Source organism: Vigna angularis, chromosome 2 (genome assembly GCF_016808095.1).
Source record: "Vigna angularis cultivar LongXiaoDou No.4 chromosome 2, ASM1680809v1, whole genome shotgun sequence".
In the NCBI taxonomy this organism is placed as follows: domain Eukaryota; kingdom Viridiplantae; phylum Streptophyta; class Magnoliopsida; order Fabales; family Fabaceae; genus Vigna; species Vigna angularis.
This window is the reverse complement of record NC_068971.1, coordinates 1,096,251-1,110,794: the sequence shown is the minus strand read 5'-3', so window position 1 is coordinate 1,110,794 and position 14,544 is coordinate 1,096,251. Positions and strand designations below refer to the sequence as shown.

General features: G+C 33.6%; 3 protein-coding genes across 10 annotated transcripts; 1 reads left to right on the top strand and 2 right to left on the bottom strand.

The window, feature by feature from the left end:
• Window positions 1-384: 384 nt before the first annotated feature.
• On the top strand, window positions 385-3,830 carry LOC108321693 (actin-11). 3 transcript variants are annotated; one of them, XM_017553519.2, is made up of 5 exons: window positions 385-526; window positions 2,017-2,086; window positions 2,228-2,621; window positions 2,748-3,361; window positions 3,462-3,830. In XM_017553519.2, exons 2-5 carry the CDS (start codon window positions 2,027-2,029, stop codon window positions 3,525-3,527), a joined length of 1,134 nt encoding a protein of 377 aa, XP_017409008.1. In that variant the 5' UTR covers window positions 385-526; window positions 2,017-2,026; the 3' UTR covers window positions 3,528-3,830. The 3 variants fall into 3 exon arrangements, with proteins under 3 accessions (XP_017409008.1, XP_052729240.1, XP_017409009.1); XM_052873280.1 differs by having other exon boundaries at window positions 3,457-3,830; XM_017553520.2 differs by having other exon boundaries at window positions 426-526; window positions 2,006-2,086.
• Window positions 3,831-4,579: 749 nt separating this feature from the next.
• Window positions 4,580-7,551, bottom strand: LOC108321668 (clathrin interactor EPSIN 2). Of its 4 annotated transcripts, none has more exons than XM_052873276.1 (4): window positions 6,265-7,551; window positions 5,511-5,645; window positions 5,257-5,421; window positions 4,580-5,165 (listed from the first exon to the last, which is right to left on the bottom strand). In XM_052873276.1, the coding sequence occupies exons 1-4, from the start codon at window positions 6,681-6,683 to the stop codon at window positions 4,745-4,747; spliced, it is 1,140 nt and encodes a 379-aa protein (XP_052729236.1). In that variant the 5' UTR covers window positions 6,684-7,551; the 3' UTR covers window positions 4,580-4,744. The 4 variants fall into 4 exon arrangements, with proteins under 4 accessions (XP_052729236.1, XP_052729237.1, XP_052729238.1 ...); XM_052873277.1 differs by having other exon boundaries at window positions 5,257-5,418; XM_052873278.1 differs by having other exon boundaries at window positions 5,511-5,633.
• Window positions 7,552-7,693: 142 nt separating this feature from the next.
• LOC108321745 (uncharacterized) lies at window positions 7,694-13,219 on the bottom strand. 3 transcript variants are annotated; one of them, XM_017553598.2, is made up of 11 exons: window positions 13,064-13,219; window positions 12,527-12,666; window positions 12,377-12,425; window positions 11,136-11,242; window positions 10,218-10,263; window positions 9,717-9,851; window positions 9,499-9,588; window positions 9,260-9,391; window positions 9,089-9,172; window positions 8,782-8,846; window positions 7,694-8,179 (listed from the first exon to the last, which is right to left on the bottom strand). In XM_017553598.2, exons 2-11 carry the CDS (start codon window positions 12,625-12,627, stop codon window positions 7,987-7,989), a joined length of 1,002 nt encoding a protein of 333 aa, XP_017409087.1. In that variant the 5' UTR covers window positions 12,628-12,666; window positions 13,064-13,219; the 3' UTR covers window positions 7,694-7,986. The 3 variants fall into 3 exon arrangements, with proteins under 3 accessions (XP_017409087.1, XP_017409088.1, XP_052729239.1); XM_017553599.2 differs by having other exon boundaries at window positions 13,041-13,064; XM_052873279.1 differs by lacking the exon at window positions 13,064-13,219 and adding an exon at window positions 12,751-12,982.
• Window positions 13,220-14,544: the final 1,325 nt, after the last annotated feature.

The following is a 14,544-nucleotide window of genomic DNA, read 5'->3' as shown; positions in this document are numbered from 1 at the left end:
AAATGAATGTTACTTCTACTAACTATTTCTAACAAAATGATCCCTTAAACAATTATTATAAGCAAAATTTAATTATAAAGACTGAAAGTAAGGTATATGTGAAAGAGAAAATTAAGTTGACATTCCACATAAAATAAACTTGGTTTTAGAAAAGAGATTATGAGAATTAATCTCTTGAATAAATAAAATAAGAAAATTTAAGATGCTAAAATTAGCAATTTAGTGAAGGATAAAACGGGAGGACAAAATGCGTGCTAGAAAATAAAGGGTAAAAAATTTGTGGAGAAGAAAGAAAACAGTAACAAAAATAGAAGCACAAAAAACTAAAAAAACGAAGCACCGTGGAAATCATTGTTTGATTTAAAATGAGAAATCAACGGTTGATATTGCATCTTATGCTTCTTATATTGAATACCAGTTTCCATATTTTCTTGGTACAGCTCTCTCTCTCATTTCCCCTCATCACTAACTCTGCATTTTCTCTCGCTCTTTGCCTTCCATCACCCTCGCCATTTCCCTTCCCAAGGTCTGTTTCTAACCCTCGATCCGTTTCTTTCTTGCTTGGATCTGTTTCTTCCTTTTCCGTTTTACCATTTCAGCTTTCAATTTTGCTTTCTTGCTCAATTCCAATGGAGACATTCTTTGTTCTCCCTTTATTGGTTGTTGGGTAGCTGGATTTCAATCGGGCTGTGTTGGATTTTGATTTCTTCCTTTGGGTGCGAGAAATTTTTGTTTTTTCTTTTATTTTCTGACTTCTTTGTGGATGCGAGATGGATTATTGTTAGATTTTTGGTTTTTCTGATGTTTTTAAGTTATTTTTTCAAGAAAACTTAATCGGGGTCTTTTTCAATCGATCGATCTGGCTGTTGTTTGTGAAATGGTTTTTATTTTGAAGGAAATAGTAATTTTGACTGGCTTTAATCGTTACATCATGAACCGTTGTGTTTGTTTCTTTGAGATTTGTGGTCGATGGGGATGGATCTGTGGTTGTTGGGCATGGTTCTGTGTAAAAGTTGTTTTCAGATGAGTAGGTAACGAATCTGGATTGTTGTTTGAGGTTGAGAGAACACAATGATTTGTATTTTTGCCGTGATGCAATTAATTAGTTATGTTTAAAATTATGGTGAGGTGTATGAAACTTCCCTCTCTCCCAAAATTAAAAGAAGAGATACCGAAAAGGAAATGCAATAATGCTTTACTTGTGGACCCTTTCTTTGGATATTTGCAACATTTTAAGTGTTCCCTAACTTTCTAACAACCAACTATCATGACTTATGGTGCATGTCTCATCAACTTATTCTTCTAACAACATCCCCGCACTTGTCTGAGAAATGTAGGATCTATATGTGAATGTAGGATGTTATAGTGGGTATGTGTACAGTATGTATTTACCTTTATTTGGGATATACTCTGTTGGAACACATTTATTTCTGTCATGCAATCTGAGATACAAGTCCTTTTCTGTGTTAAGTATTTGCCGGTAATCAATTGCCTAAGGTTTCTACTGTATATTGATGTGTGAAATTATATCAGCACACAATAATCAATTTGTCACATGATGCTTTGTCCATGATATACTCATCCTTAGTGTTGATATATGTTATTTTGTAATGACTTGCTGTGGGACTAATCTGACTTAAGTAATATAAAAATTAGAACAAAAATAGTGCAAGGTTTGTAGAAGATTTCAGCTTATATTCTTCTTTTCTCATGCCTTTATTGTAATGGCTTAGCTTTCTGTTCATGTGTCCTCGTAGATCATTTATTGTTTATAAACCAAAAGGATTAAGATTAAATTGTAATGGGTTAGGCTAAATGTATGATTAAATTGTGATCTTAACATCTAATTTTTGGTTTTTGGATATTTATGTCACTTGTTCATAATGTACTATGGAAGGGAAGGAAAGCAATATTAATGTAGAAATTTTCTCATTCTAAATTTCCCTTATGGTCTTCTATTAGCTGTGTTTACAGAATTAGTGCACTTGTACTTAATATTAGTCAGTTATCCTGCAGAAATTAGAAGATGGCAGACGCTGAGGATATTCAACCTCTTGTTTGTGACAATGGAACAGGAATGGTCAAGGTACATGTTGGAGCTTTCTTACCTTTTTGTATCAAATTTGTTTAATAGTAACTGACATAATTCTGTTGGTTTTATACGAATACCATTTTAATTTTGTTACTTATTTGAAATTGAGAAATTAATTTTAACGAATCTTTGTAGGCTGGATTTGCTGGAGATGATGCCCCACGTGCTGTGTTTCCCAGCATTGTAGGTCGTCCTCGTCACACTGGTGTGATGGTTGGCATGGGTCAAAAAGATGCATACGTTGGTGATGAGGCTCAGTCTAAGAGGGGTATTTTGACTCTAAAGTACCCAATTGAACATGGAATTGTGAGCAATTGGGATGATATGGAAAAGATTTGGCATCATACCTTCTATAATGAGCTTCGTGTTGCCCCTGAAGAGCATCCAGTTCTGTTAACAGAGGCTCCTCTTAACCCCAAGGCTAACCGTGAGAAGATGACCCAGATCATGTTTGAGACCTTTAACACCCCTGCCATGTATGTTGCCATCCAGGCCGTTCTTTCACTGTATGCAAGTGGTCGTACAACTGGTAAGCTAATCTTTAGTTGTTGGATTAGATTTAGGTTGTATAGTTTAGCAAATGTGAAAATTGCTATAAAGTTTCCATATATCAGGTGATTGATTTCGAGTTTATTTATTTTCCTTCTCTTTGCAGGTATTGTGTTGGATTCTGGTGATGGTGTCAGCCACACTGTCCCTATCTATGAGGGTTATGCTCTCCCACATGCCATCCTTCGTCTTGATCTGGCTGGTCGTGACCTCACTGATTTCTTGATGAAAATTTTGACGGAACGTGGTTATTCTTTCACCACCTCAGCAGAGCGGGAAATTGTAAGGGATGTTAAAGAAAAGCTGTCCTACATTGCCCTTGACTATGAACAAGAACTCGAGACAGCAAGGACCAGCTCATCTGTGGAGAAGAGCTATGAGTTGCCTGATGGACAGATCATCACCATTGGCGATGAGCGTTTCAGATGTCCAGAGGTTCTGTTCCAACCATCCATGATAGGAATGGAAGCTGCTGGCATTCACGAGACAACATACAATTCCATAATGAAGTGCGATGTTGATATCAGGAAGGACCTCTATGGTAACATTGTCCTTTCAGGAGGAACTACCATGTTCCCTGGCATTGCTGACAGAATGAGCAAGGAAATTTCTGCATTGGCACCCAGCAGCATGAAGATCAAGGTTGTAGCACCACCTGAGAGGAAGTACAGTGTCTGGATTGGTGGTTCCATCCTGGCATCTCTCAGCACATTCCAGCAGGTATGTTCTCTTCCTTTATTCTTCTGTCTTTCTTTAAATGATACTGTGGGAGATGCATTTTTCTATGCACAATAATGACACAAACTTGTTTTGAGTGCAGATGTGGATTGCAAAGGCAGAATATGATGAGTCTGGCCCATCAATTGTTCACAGAAAGTGCTTCTAAAGTGTCTTGAGAAATAGGTTTATTGAAGGGAAAGACTACTATGATGATTTGTCTGGAAGCAATACATTGCAGATTGTAATCTTTTTCATTCTAGCTTTTGTTATCTGTTCATGTTATTCTCTTGTTGGAGTGGTCATTTATTTGCAGAAGGTGAGGAGAGTTGTTTTTGAAAATGGTCCAGTTCTTTTCATGTACTTTGACAAGTTTTTGACTGGTTCATTCTGCCTTATGAGTTAGCTGGGATTATTAAACTACGCTTGTACCCGTTGTATGCATAATTATAGTCCATCATCTTTTCAATTACAATGTTATTATCACTCCCTATATTTTCTACTACTGCTATAATACTAGAAGAAAATTAACAATAATTGGTGTGGTGCTCAGCAGAAAACATTAAGTGCTACAAATTAACAATAACTGGAATAAAACACTGCTGCTACCAATATATTTCTTATATAATATTGTTTCTATCTTAATATATTTTAAGAGGGATCAAGTTTTATAAAATACTTTTAATCCCAATCTTTCATTTTTCTTATCTAATGACTATGAATCAATACTTTTTGTCATGGTTATATTAGAGAAAAATAAAAGGAAATTACAAAGAGTTTACAATCTATTCTTCAAATAACTTGATCTCTCGTTGTCCTTTTAAATACAATTATTTAAATTGACCTTTTCTTTTGATATATACTTTTTATTCTAATGTTTAAAAATAAGAAACATCTTCCTAATTTATATTTTTTTATGATAGTTATTTTAAAATTTATATTTTACTTTATTGATATTTAATATTTTTTAATTCAATTTTTTAAATACGTTTCTTAAACGTGTTCTATATTTTTAGATTTCCTTAAACGTTTTTTATATCTTCATTTATTAGATTACTCAGTTTGACAATTAACTAAATTTTCAGAAACATATAGCATTTTGGATAATACTGAAAGTCATTGTATGGTTCAAAAGGCACTGTAATGTAATTAACTTGTCACGTGTTCATAAATATAAGAACTGTGTAATAGATTCCATCCTACAGAAAACAGATAGACAAATTACTTCTTAATAATCTTTGTTCCCTCATCAGTAACCATATTTCTGATTTCATCGTTAAGTAAATAGTGACCATTTATACCACCTTCCTTGATTCTACATTGTCCAAACTTATGATTAGTTCAAGAACTATACATATATCTTAAGTAAATTCTTGTAACATATCATCACACAGAAAGCAAGGATGCTACAGTCAGTTTCTCTTGATCATCGAAAGGATGATGTTCTTCTGTGTCTGCTGAACTTGAATCATTTTCATGCTTTAGCAGCTTTGAATTGTCCATGTCTTCAACAATTTGTAGCTCTCTATTATTTCCATCCGCACTGAGCTTCTTTCCCAAACTTGTGAAATCATATTTTTCATATTGGCGATCATCATAGTAAGAGTTACATCTCCCATAAATCTTAGAAGGTAAGTCACTTAACCTTTCATCCATTGCTGAGCTTCGCGGGTTAAAACTTCCAAACCCTTTGATTGCATGAGAAAGGTGACGTGCTGTTGCTCTTTCTTCTTTGAGAAAATCCTTGTTTCTTAAGAGCTTCAACACTCTTTCTGATAATTTTCTAACACTCAAACCCCAGTTGAACCTGCAGAATGGAACAATGTAACAAGGGTCATTTTGATTCATGCAACAAAGTTTAGGTCACAAACAAGTATTTGAGTTCAGACAGCACCTACCCTTTCTCATCAATGTGCTGAAGTTGTCCAATCTCTTCAATAACATCAATGTCACTTTGAAACTCCTCTGAAACTCTTTTAGGTCCATGAGTTAGAAGATGTTCCAGTAATATAAGAGCCTTGTATGAGGCTCTCCAATACCCTTTATCAAATTTCGAAAACCTGCTTTCTCCACAGAACTAGATCACAATTATTACACTTAACTATAAGAGTAAGATTAGAATAACCAAATCAGGACATAAGAAACAAGAAACCTGTTATGCAGAATCTCCACGATTCTCTCATATTCATCCACTTCGAAGGCTGCTCGTGATATTACACTCGTGCTATGTGTGTCTGGTGGCCATGGATTCTCATTGGTGGCTTCTTCTGTCATTCTTTGAGATACACTCACAAAAAAAAAAATCATTCTCAAACATGAAAAGAAGGAAGTGTTTGATTGCACCAAAAACAAATAAAATGATTACACAAAAAGGATTACTGCAATTGAAATTTATCTCATTTCTGCTCAACAGTTTCACATGTTTAAACCAATTCCTCTGATTTGATATTAATAAATAAGAAATTGTACTAACAGGTTTCTAAAGACTTATTCTGCAAAATGAGTCATGTCATTCCTTTGGTACTTTGTTGGAGTAAGTAGATGATATATTCCTTCCTTGTCAGAAGAATCACACTATCCCGAAAAAAGGGTTTTTTAGTTTCATTTTTAAATAAAAAAATAACTTGAAGAATGATTTGGTTCCATGACAAAGAAGTTCATTGTTTTTCAACTGTCCTTGTCATCTTGGAAGAACGATCTCTTTTTCATTTTCAAATATTGAATATCTTAAAAGCATGGTTGGGTTGAAACACAAATTATTACATGCATCAGGAACATCATGATCCCAACTGATCTCCATGTGATACATAACTGAGTTACATTTACTGGTAAATTAAAAATCTGAAGCACGTGGCGCTATAAAACCATGTAATAATTTCTGAGGTCATAGAAAAAAAAAGACTTACAACTGTACTGGTGTAACATCAGTGAGAACCAGCCTTGCAGTTCTAATCTTTTCCTTCAAGAACCGAAATGCTTGGCCTTTGATTTCATGGATGAGAGGAGAACTCATAGTTGCACTTTTCTCTGGAAGGATTTTGAAGATAATGGTGACGAAGATTTTGAGAACTGGTTTTATTATATAATCTATGCTTTCCGTTTGTACATACGCAATATATGCAACTGCTCCATTACCAAAAGCACTAGTATTTCTTATAAAGTGGAGTTGCATATGTAATGAGAGGTAGAATAAATGAATAAACCCAACTTGTGAGTAGGAAAAAGGAAGAGGAACAATGTAAGCATGATTATTCAAAGGCAAGTTTTTCTGAAGCGTCTTTGTCTTAAAGTTCATGTCGTTTACAGAGTGCCTTGAACTACTCATTCATGACCAACGAGATTTTTGACTCAGTAAACTTATAAAATACTGTTTATTGATCTCAATTCCTCAATCTATGGTTGACTACGTATACTTAAATAGTGTGTATACGTGTGCGTATATACAAACTTCTACCACACTGTCACATATATAATGTATTAGTTAAAATGAAAGGAACATGAACTTATGTGTATCTATTTTCAATTTCAAGTTATTTTCTTACTAATATTTTAGTTTGTACATTATAAGTATAAATAACGATTCTATATAATTTAAATGTATATAAACAAACATGTTTAACTGCATAAATCACTATAATTAAAATTTATAAATTGTGATATCAAACGTGTTTACCCACTAATACATAAAAATTGAAATTTAATTTAAAAAATAAAAGTAAAAGGGACTTCCAACAACAATATTTGTTAAGCTAGTCATAGGAGTAGTGTGAAATACATATCCAGAGTAGAGAAAGGAGAAAATATTGACATTTGAAACACTGCATATAAATCAAGATTTGTGACTAGTAAAGAATCTATGTTCTCTTCCACCTGCCGTTTTTACTTCTGAAAGATTCTACAACTTTTGTCATTAAGTGACAGGTGTAAGAAGTGAGAGAATTGTGCGAAAGGTGAGCTTAAGAAGCACGAGATTACACAATTAACACAGACAAACTATCCACCAATGTCTCACATGTTTGTTTTCATATCTAGAAATGTGAGTTTATAAAGCACAGGTCACAAAACTAATAGAACCAAGCCATCAACAAATAAAACCAGGGTTTCCGGTTCTGTGAAACCAAACAAGAGTATTAGCCAATGCACAACCCACAAAAATAAAAACAAGAGTTGTCTAATGGGAACGATACGCGGCTTTGCTAACATGGTGTGAAAACGATCTACAGTAGCCATGACATTACATCCAGGAGAGATGAACAAAAGAGCATCAACAACTCACCGATTTTAGACAATCTCTTTTAAATGAAAGGCATAAAAAGTTATCTGTAGAATGTTGAGTAAGAAAAATACAACCAATGTGTGTGATTAAAAACTATTCCCAGTCAAAAGTAACAGAATAATTAGTTGAGTATATTTTTACCTAGTACAAATCGCAAAACTAGAAAAACAAAGAAGCAGAAGGCCTCCATGTCCCAAAACTCAACGGCATAACTGGAAGGTTGTGGTCAGTCCCAAAAACTTTTAATATCACGTTATTGTCCCCTGAGTCCGGTATGAGAGTACATGTTCCCTCGAGCAACAGATGACTCTTCGTTTGATAGGAAAATGTTCCCTTTCTTGATCATGGTAGCTCAAGTAGAATTAGAAATTCTCCACATACCGGTCCTGTACCCCACAGACATGAGCACAAGCTCCCAAAGCATGTTAGGTATACTCAGAAGATTGACCTTGGATCCTGGAATCTCAGACCAATTCACAGAAACTTCCGAAATTGGGATCTTAAACCTTTTGCATAGAAAGACTAATTCAACATCAAAGCACCACCTGCAGAAAATGATAAAGGCTATTATAGATAGTTGCAAAAGTTTTCACCATATATGTGGGCCATACAAATTAGGTATAATATGCAGAAAGCTGGTTAGAACGAAAAACCACCATAACTTAAAAGTCAATTTATCTTTCTGACCTGCGTCAAAGTTTTATCCCATTTAAGTTTCCATTACATGGATCACACTACACCATACGGCTTAGTTAAGACCAAAGTTTCAGAAATATTATTCAATATTTCCATCATTAATAAAATTTGTTTTATCTTCTTGAGGATGTATGATTTTCACTGTTGTTAAATGTCAATAACATGAGATTGCTTCTCATATCATGCTTCCTCTAATATCAAATTTAGTTTATGGGAAAAATCTAAAGAAGCCATTTATAGTAAAGGATATACATCTTATGGGTTTATATGCATTAGCTATCATGAATCCTCCATAAAAGAGACACTGACCAATGAAGAAAGAACAAGAAAATTACAAATAAAAAATTGTACAAATAATTCATGAATAAAATTAAGTATGAAGAATAGGTTTTCTATTATTTCTGAATTATAAATTAATTTCCTTTCAAAATTTAAGAAATTATTGAATTACCTTTTTAAGCGGACATTTGAAAAAAGCTTCCTAGCTGCAGCCCTTGTGAACATCTTGAAACCACACTGAGGAAGTACTAGGTCAATATCAGAGAACAAAAACCACAAATACAATAAATGGGTTCAAGCACAAGCATTGCATAAGCTTGATGAGCACTGAAAATATCGATCATGCTAATGCCAACAGGCATTGATGTCACAACTACCATGTCTTGTGAAGTTTTGGTCTCTATGTAGACATAAGCTGTATACCAATAATAGGAGTATCATAAAAATGCAAGGAAAAAATCAATGAAGAAGGAGATTGCCTGTGTGTCACGAATTCCAGGACCAGAAGCCAAGAGAACCACAAGATGGAAGCCCTTCATCAAAAAATTGCGGTACCACTTCCTCTGAAAGCATTAATTGAAGTTATTCAACCAAGATGACCTATGCGTATGACAACAATAAAACAAAGAATGAAGAGGCCCACACGTAACTGTAGCTAAAGCTTTTTCCTCTAGATGAGCTCTTGAACCAAATACAGCAACTGGGACATCAGAAATTCTAAATCTAGGATCACAATTGCTTGAATCTCCCTGGTGATATTCGCTTTTGGCAACAGCATGAATCTGATGTCAAAGCATTAAACAATGCATATCAAGGTTTGGCACCAGAATATTGTTCTAAGATTTGATTGAAAGATTTATGAAAACTGCCATTGTAGAATTTCATTAACCTGATTTTCAAGCTTTTCTAGGTCTGTGACCTTAGTTGCTCCATCGGCATCAAGCATGAGAAGTAGTTCACCACGTGAATGCAACATTCCCTGTAATACAATGCTTTCAAGGAAAGAAGAAAGCCTTAATAAATTATCAATAAGCATAGTGTGACACAGGGGCATTTGACTTTTGATATGATTATATTTAAAGATACTATAGTTTAAATTAGACTCACTTTTCTGATTGCTTCTCCTTTGCCATGGTTTCTTCCTAGAAGGATGACCCTTACCTTGTCTACTGTGTATTTCTTCACAAATTCAAAAGCTACTCTTTTTGTTTCATCGGTACTCCCATCATCAACAATTACTACCTGCTCAAGTGTCCATTTTGAAGAGAATGTGGACGTGTACCCACAAAAAAGTTAGCATTTGGAAGAAAGTAAGTAGAGCAAAGTGTTTCAGATATGCTATCTTAGGCCAAACTGATTTCAATGAATATTAGAAAGTACTTTCACTTCACATTAGTAAGGTCATGAGTGAAATAAAGCATTTCTTATTTCCACCAAATATCGTCATCATGTAATGGAGACATTTCTTTACAATACTAAATCTATATTGATACTCCCTAGACAATAAGCTAGAATTTAAAATTCTAAAACAGTTCCAAGAGAGTGGAAATAAAACAGGGTTATATAGACAAAAAAATTATGTAGTAGAATAAAAGGAACTAGAAGTACCTCATATGTAAATGAAGAATCCTTTAAAGTACGCTGTTGAAGATAACTACAAATTAAGACATAGATAGATTACATTCATATTACCAAACTTAAACAATAAATGCTATGTTACTTAACACGAGAAGCATCTAGGAAACTAATTACACCAACACTCTGCCTATGAAGTCCTAACCAATTTAAACAAGTACAACCATGAAGAAAGTGCATATAAGTTTCGGTTTTCCCTTTCTTCTGGCTTCTTACCATTGTTGTCTGAACAGCTCTCTCTTTTTTATGGAACGGGAGGCTCATATCAGATTACATTTGTCATATAAACAACCACCTTACAGAAATAATTGAATACACAGAACACACACATACTGATAGAGGTGGTCATCTGATATGGGCACTAGAAGAAGTGGATCAGCCTATGAACCGGTGCTGGACACAAGTCTTAGGAAACCTACTAAGTGGAAAGCATATCCAAGAAGAAATAAGACAGGGGTTCTTAGGAGTTAGTAGCAAGATGGCAGTTACTCGCTGTGGGAATAACAAGAATATATACTTGTATGGGGGTTGGTGGCATGCGTTTGGTTAGTGTAAGTTAGGCAGGTATCCTTCCATAACAAGACAGAGGCTCCAGTGTGTGATGCTGTTCTCATCTTTCAGTAACAAACTTTTAGTTATCTATGATTGAATAATACAATACAATAATACCTTTGATCATCCTCTCAGGTGCTCTCCCAGATGCAAAAGCAGAATATAAAATTATGATAGTAGCCTAATAGACTCATTGCAATCGATATTATACACACCCAACAAAATTTGCATAACAGAACAACCAAAGTAGACTGACTCAGTTGTAACCAAACCCAAATCCTTTTATAGGTATTAAAATAAAAGCTTAAATCTGGTTAAAAAAACCATGCTTTCACTTACTTCATAGTTTCATCAAGAGCTCCTGGAAGCCTATGCTCCTCATTGAATGCAGGAATAATCAATGAAATATACTTTGTGGCTGGATCAACAATATGTGGGCAAGGAACCTAAATGTGCAGGAGTATCAGTCAAAACAAATTCACAACAGGGTGCTACCTTCGTAAAGCGCATTAACTTGAAACCTCTCAAAACAAAATAAAAACATGTATGTGCAAGATACAAATATATGTAACCGGAATTACATTGCTATTTAGTTTCTAGAAAAGCCCATCAGCATACACAATGAAGGCAAGATAAGAGAATGTTGGAGCACAGTAATGACAAATACTTCCTCTTGAAATTGACATTAGAACTCAATTATAAAACTAGAGATTAAGGAAACGCCATAAATGGCCAACCACTCCAGATCATGAATGAGCAGAGATTGGTGATGAACGAGAAAGATGTGAGCAATTTGAATAATTTTCACTTACAAACATTAGAAAACTAGTAGGAACAAACTATTCAAACTAAAACTAGTAGGAACAAACTATTCAAACTAGAGAGTGCTTTTTGAGATTAATTTTGCTGCAGCATAATTTTAAACTTAAATAGTTCAAGCATAACAATGTTACATTTATGGAAGAACAGTACTCAGTAGCTTCAGCTTTTGTGGCACTAACGAAATCTAAGATGTATAGCATGTCATTATGTAGAAATTAGTTGGTGCCTCTAACATGGTCTCCCCTTGAATCAAATATTATTCTCACGTGGCATATCTTTCAACTGTTTTGTGCTGAGTCCATTCATTATATAAAAGGAAAACATTACAAAAGTGATCATACTTCATATTTTCGTTAAACTTCTCTCACTTCTTGATCATTAGCTTGTAATGTATATGCTTAATTCCATGGTAATCCTATAACAAGGAACATAGGCTAAAACACGCTTCCTCTAGATCTGCAATCTTCAATGGCTAAAAGTTGTACAATTACAAATTTCCTAAGCCATCGCAGCAACAAAGTCACCAGTTTGCAATACCAAATTCACTAGTTAATCCTCTCAAAAGTTAAGAAAAAAAATCCTATTGAAATGGGGTGATAATTTAAAAAGTGGATTCCTAAATTCTGTCAATCCAGACTTATTTCACTAAATTATAATTATTAAAGAAAACCCCAGTATAAGTAAATAAATAAAGTATTGCTTACAAAATCTTGCATATCTACAGAAGCTCTAACACAGTGCTAAGGGAAACATTTTACCTGTTTCAATGAATTAGGATCTTCAAAAATAGCTGGAACTTCAATATGTCTTTAGAAAAAAAAAATGAAAATATCAAATAAATAATCCCAGTCCACATATACATACAACATTTTAAAGCACATATTAGAATAGTATAAAAAAGGGCGTACTGATGGTTGTTTCTTCTCTTGTATGCTTCAAAAAACACTACAAAGACAAACCCTAAGATCGCAATCGCACAGAAGGCGACCAAAAGGCACATATACTCCATTCCTATTCAGATTCTGCTGCTACTACCAGTTTCTTGCCCCTGTCATAAAGCACACAGAATTCAATTACATTGTTAAAAAATAAAAAACGCATAGCAGATAAGGAATCATACAATTCAACTTACACAAATAGTATGATAGAACATTCAAAACAAGTTAAAACTAATGTTATTTTGTCAAATTCAAAACTTTTATTTCATCATCACGGTAGTTCCTAACCATTAATTGATTTTGAGTATCGAAACATACTGTCAATAGAAAAATAAAATAAAAAATTGAAGAAGAAGTGATGGTCATAACTGAGTCAAAGCATATCGATAATCAATTTTCGAAATATATATTTTAAGAAAACAGTAAAGGAATCAAACGGAGAATACTGAATCGAATATTCAAAGAAGAGTTAAAGATGATATACGAGAGATGGTTTCGAAGAATTACCAAATTGAGTTGAACGATGAGAGAGCACCTTAACGTCGTCGTCGATCAAAACTTCAACCCGACCCAAACTCACCGTTATTCGATCGGTTCTCTTTGCTTAACCGGACTTTTCTTCCTTTCAAATCGACACAACAACAATAGAGCCCAAATTGAAAGGCCCAAATTGGTTTTCTAAACACTTTGTATAAATTGACATTTCTCTAAGCTCAAACTTAAACCAAAAAGCTTTAATAAGTGACATTGTATTTGCTTGTTTATCCCTTCAAACATCACCAAATTCTTATTTAAACTCTATTAAATGAGAAACACTCAATATTTTAATATGGTGAAGTAATTAAATTTATGAAAATGTATTCACACAAGAAATTATAAATTAACTTTTTATGTAATGAAAAATAATAAATATATTTTAGAGTATTAGTTTGGCATAAATGTCTAAGTATGTTATAATGTCTAATATGAATTTTACAGGAAATTATAAATTAAATTTAAATATAAAAAACAGCGATCAAATCTTACAAATTAGGTAAATAAATTTTTTGTGTCGGTTTAAATTTATATTAAAAATATGAAAATATTAATGGGAACATTTGAAAAGAATTGTCAAATTAGAATTTATAAATAGTATAATGCAAATAAAAAGTACCCACACTTTATTAATTGATTGATTATTTTATTGTTTATATTTAACAGTTATTTTTATATACTTTATTTATTTTAAGTGTTAACTCGTGAATTATCTTTTAACACGTGTTTTCTTTGGAAAGTCACGTATAAAGAGTAAAAAGCAAAATGAGATGTTTTGAAAATTTAAGTATGAGTATAAATTTTACTAATAATATATAAAATTGAAGACTATTTTAAAATTTTGGATAAAAAGTGATATTAACTCTTACATTGAGTTTGTTTCAGATAAAGGTGTCTCTGTGAACCACCATATTAAAAAGAGTATTAAGAATACAAGTCTGAGTTTAAGGTATTTGGGTCAATAATTTCAGTTTTTGCTGCTATGAATTTGACCCATTATTACCTTTTTAACAAGGTGGTGAAGCACCATGTCTGGCGTGAATTCGTATCATGAGCTACACAGCAGAAAAAGGTTCCAATTTCACAACAAAACAAAGGGGAAAAACCATCTCTCGATAACTTTTTTCCAACAAGTTTTTCCAGCAAAAAAATGTTTCTATTTTCACATATTATAAGCACATAGTACTGCTAAGTTCCAACATGTGACACTCTATAATGCCTCCTAGTGGTGGCACCACCTACAGCCCTACAACATTTATTGGGTCAATACTTCAATCTCAAAGGACTCATGACCCCTCAACCTAATCAAGTTTTATCAGCACACATAACATATGAATGATGAGTAAAGGTGAAGCCTTTGTGCTTGCAGTTGATGCAGCAGCAAGGATTTACACACCCAAATGTCCATTATTCTTGTGAAGATTAAAGTAAGGTTGCATTTGACATGGGTCCTA

What these genes read in the sequence shown, in the direction of transcription:
- LOC108321745 (XM_017553598.2), bottom strand. Translation starts at nt 12,627, where the DNA reads ATGGAGTATATGTGCCTTTTGGTCGCCTTCTGTGCGATTGCGATCTTA. An exon ending in GCTCTTGATGAAACTATGAA is followed by an intron (nt 10,264 to 11,135) that starts GTAAGTGAAAGC and finishes CTTAATTTGTAG; the next exon opens with TTATCTTCAACAGCGTACTT. An exon ending in CTGGAATTCGTGACACACAG is followed by an intron (nt 8,847 to 9,088) that starts GCAATCTCCTTC and finishes GTACTTCCTCAG; the next exon opens with TGTGGTTTCAAGATGTTCAC.
- LOC108321668 (XM_052873276.1), bottom strand. Translation starts at nt 6,683, where the DNA reads ATGAGTAGTTCAAGGCACTCTGTAAACGACATGAACTTTAAGACAAAG. An exon ending in GTGGAGATTCTGCATAACAG is followed by an intron (nt 5,422 to 5,510) that starts GTTTCTTGTTTC and finishes CTGTGGAGAAAG; the next exon opens with CAGGTTTTCGAAATTTGATA. An exon ending in CAGCACATTGATGAGAAAGG is followed by an intron (nt 5,166 to 5,256) that starts GTAGGTGCTGTC and finishes TCCATTCTGCAG; the next exon opens with GTTCAACTGGGGTTTGAGTG.
- LOC108321693 (XM_052873280.1), top strand. Translation starts at nt 2,027, where the DNA reads ATGGCAGACGCTGAGGATATTCAACCTCTTGTTTGTGACAATGGAACA. An exon ending in ATGGAACAGGAATGGTCAAG is followed by an intron (nt 2,087 to 2,227) that starts GTACATGTTGGA and finishes GAATCTTTGTAG; the next exon opens with GCTGGATTTGCTGGAGATGA. An exon ending in CTCTCAGCACATTCCAGCAG is followed by an intron (nt 3,362 to 3,456) that starts GTATGTTCTCTT and finishes ACTTGTTTTGAG; the next exon opens with TGCAGATGTGGATTGCAAAG.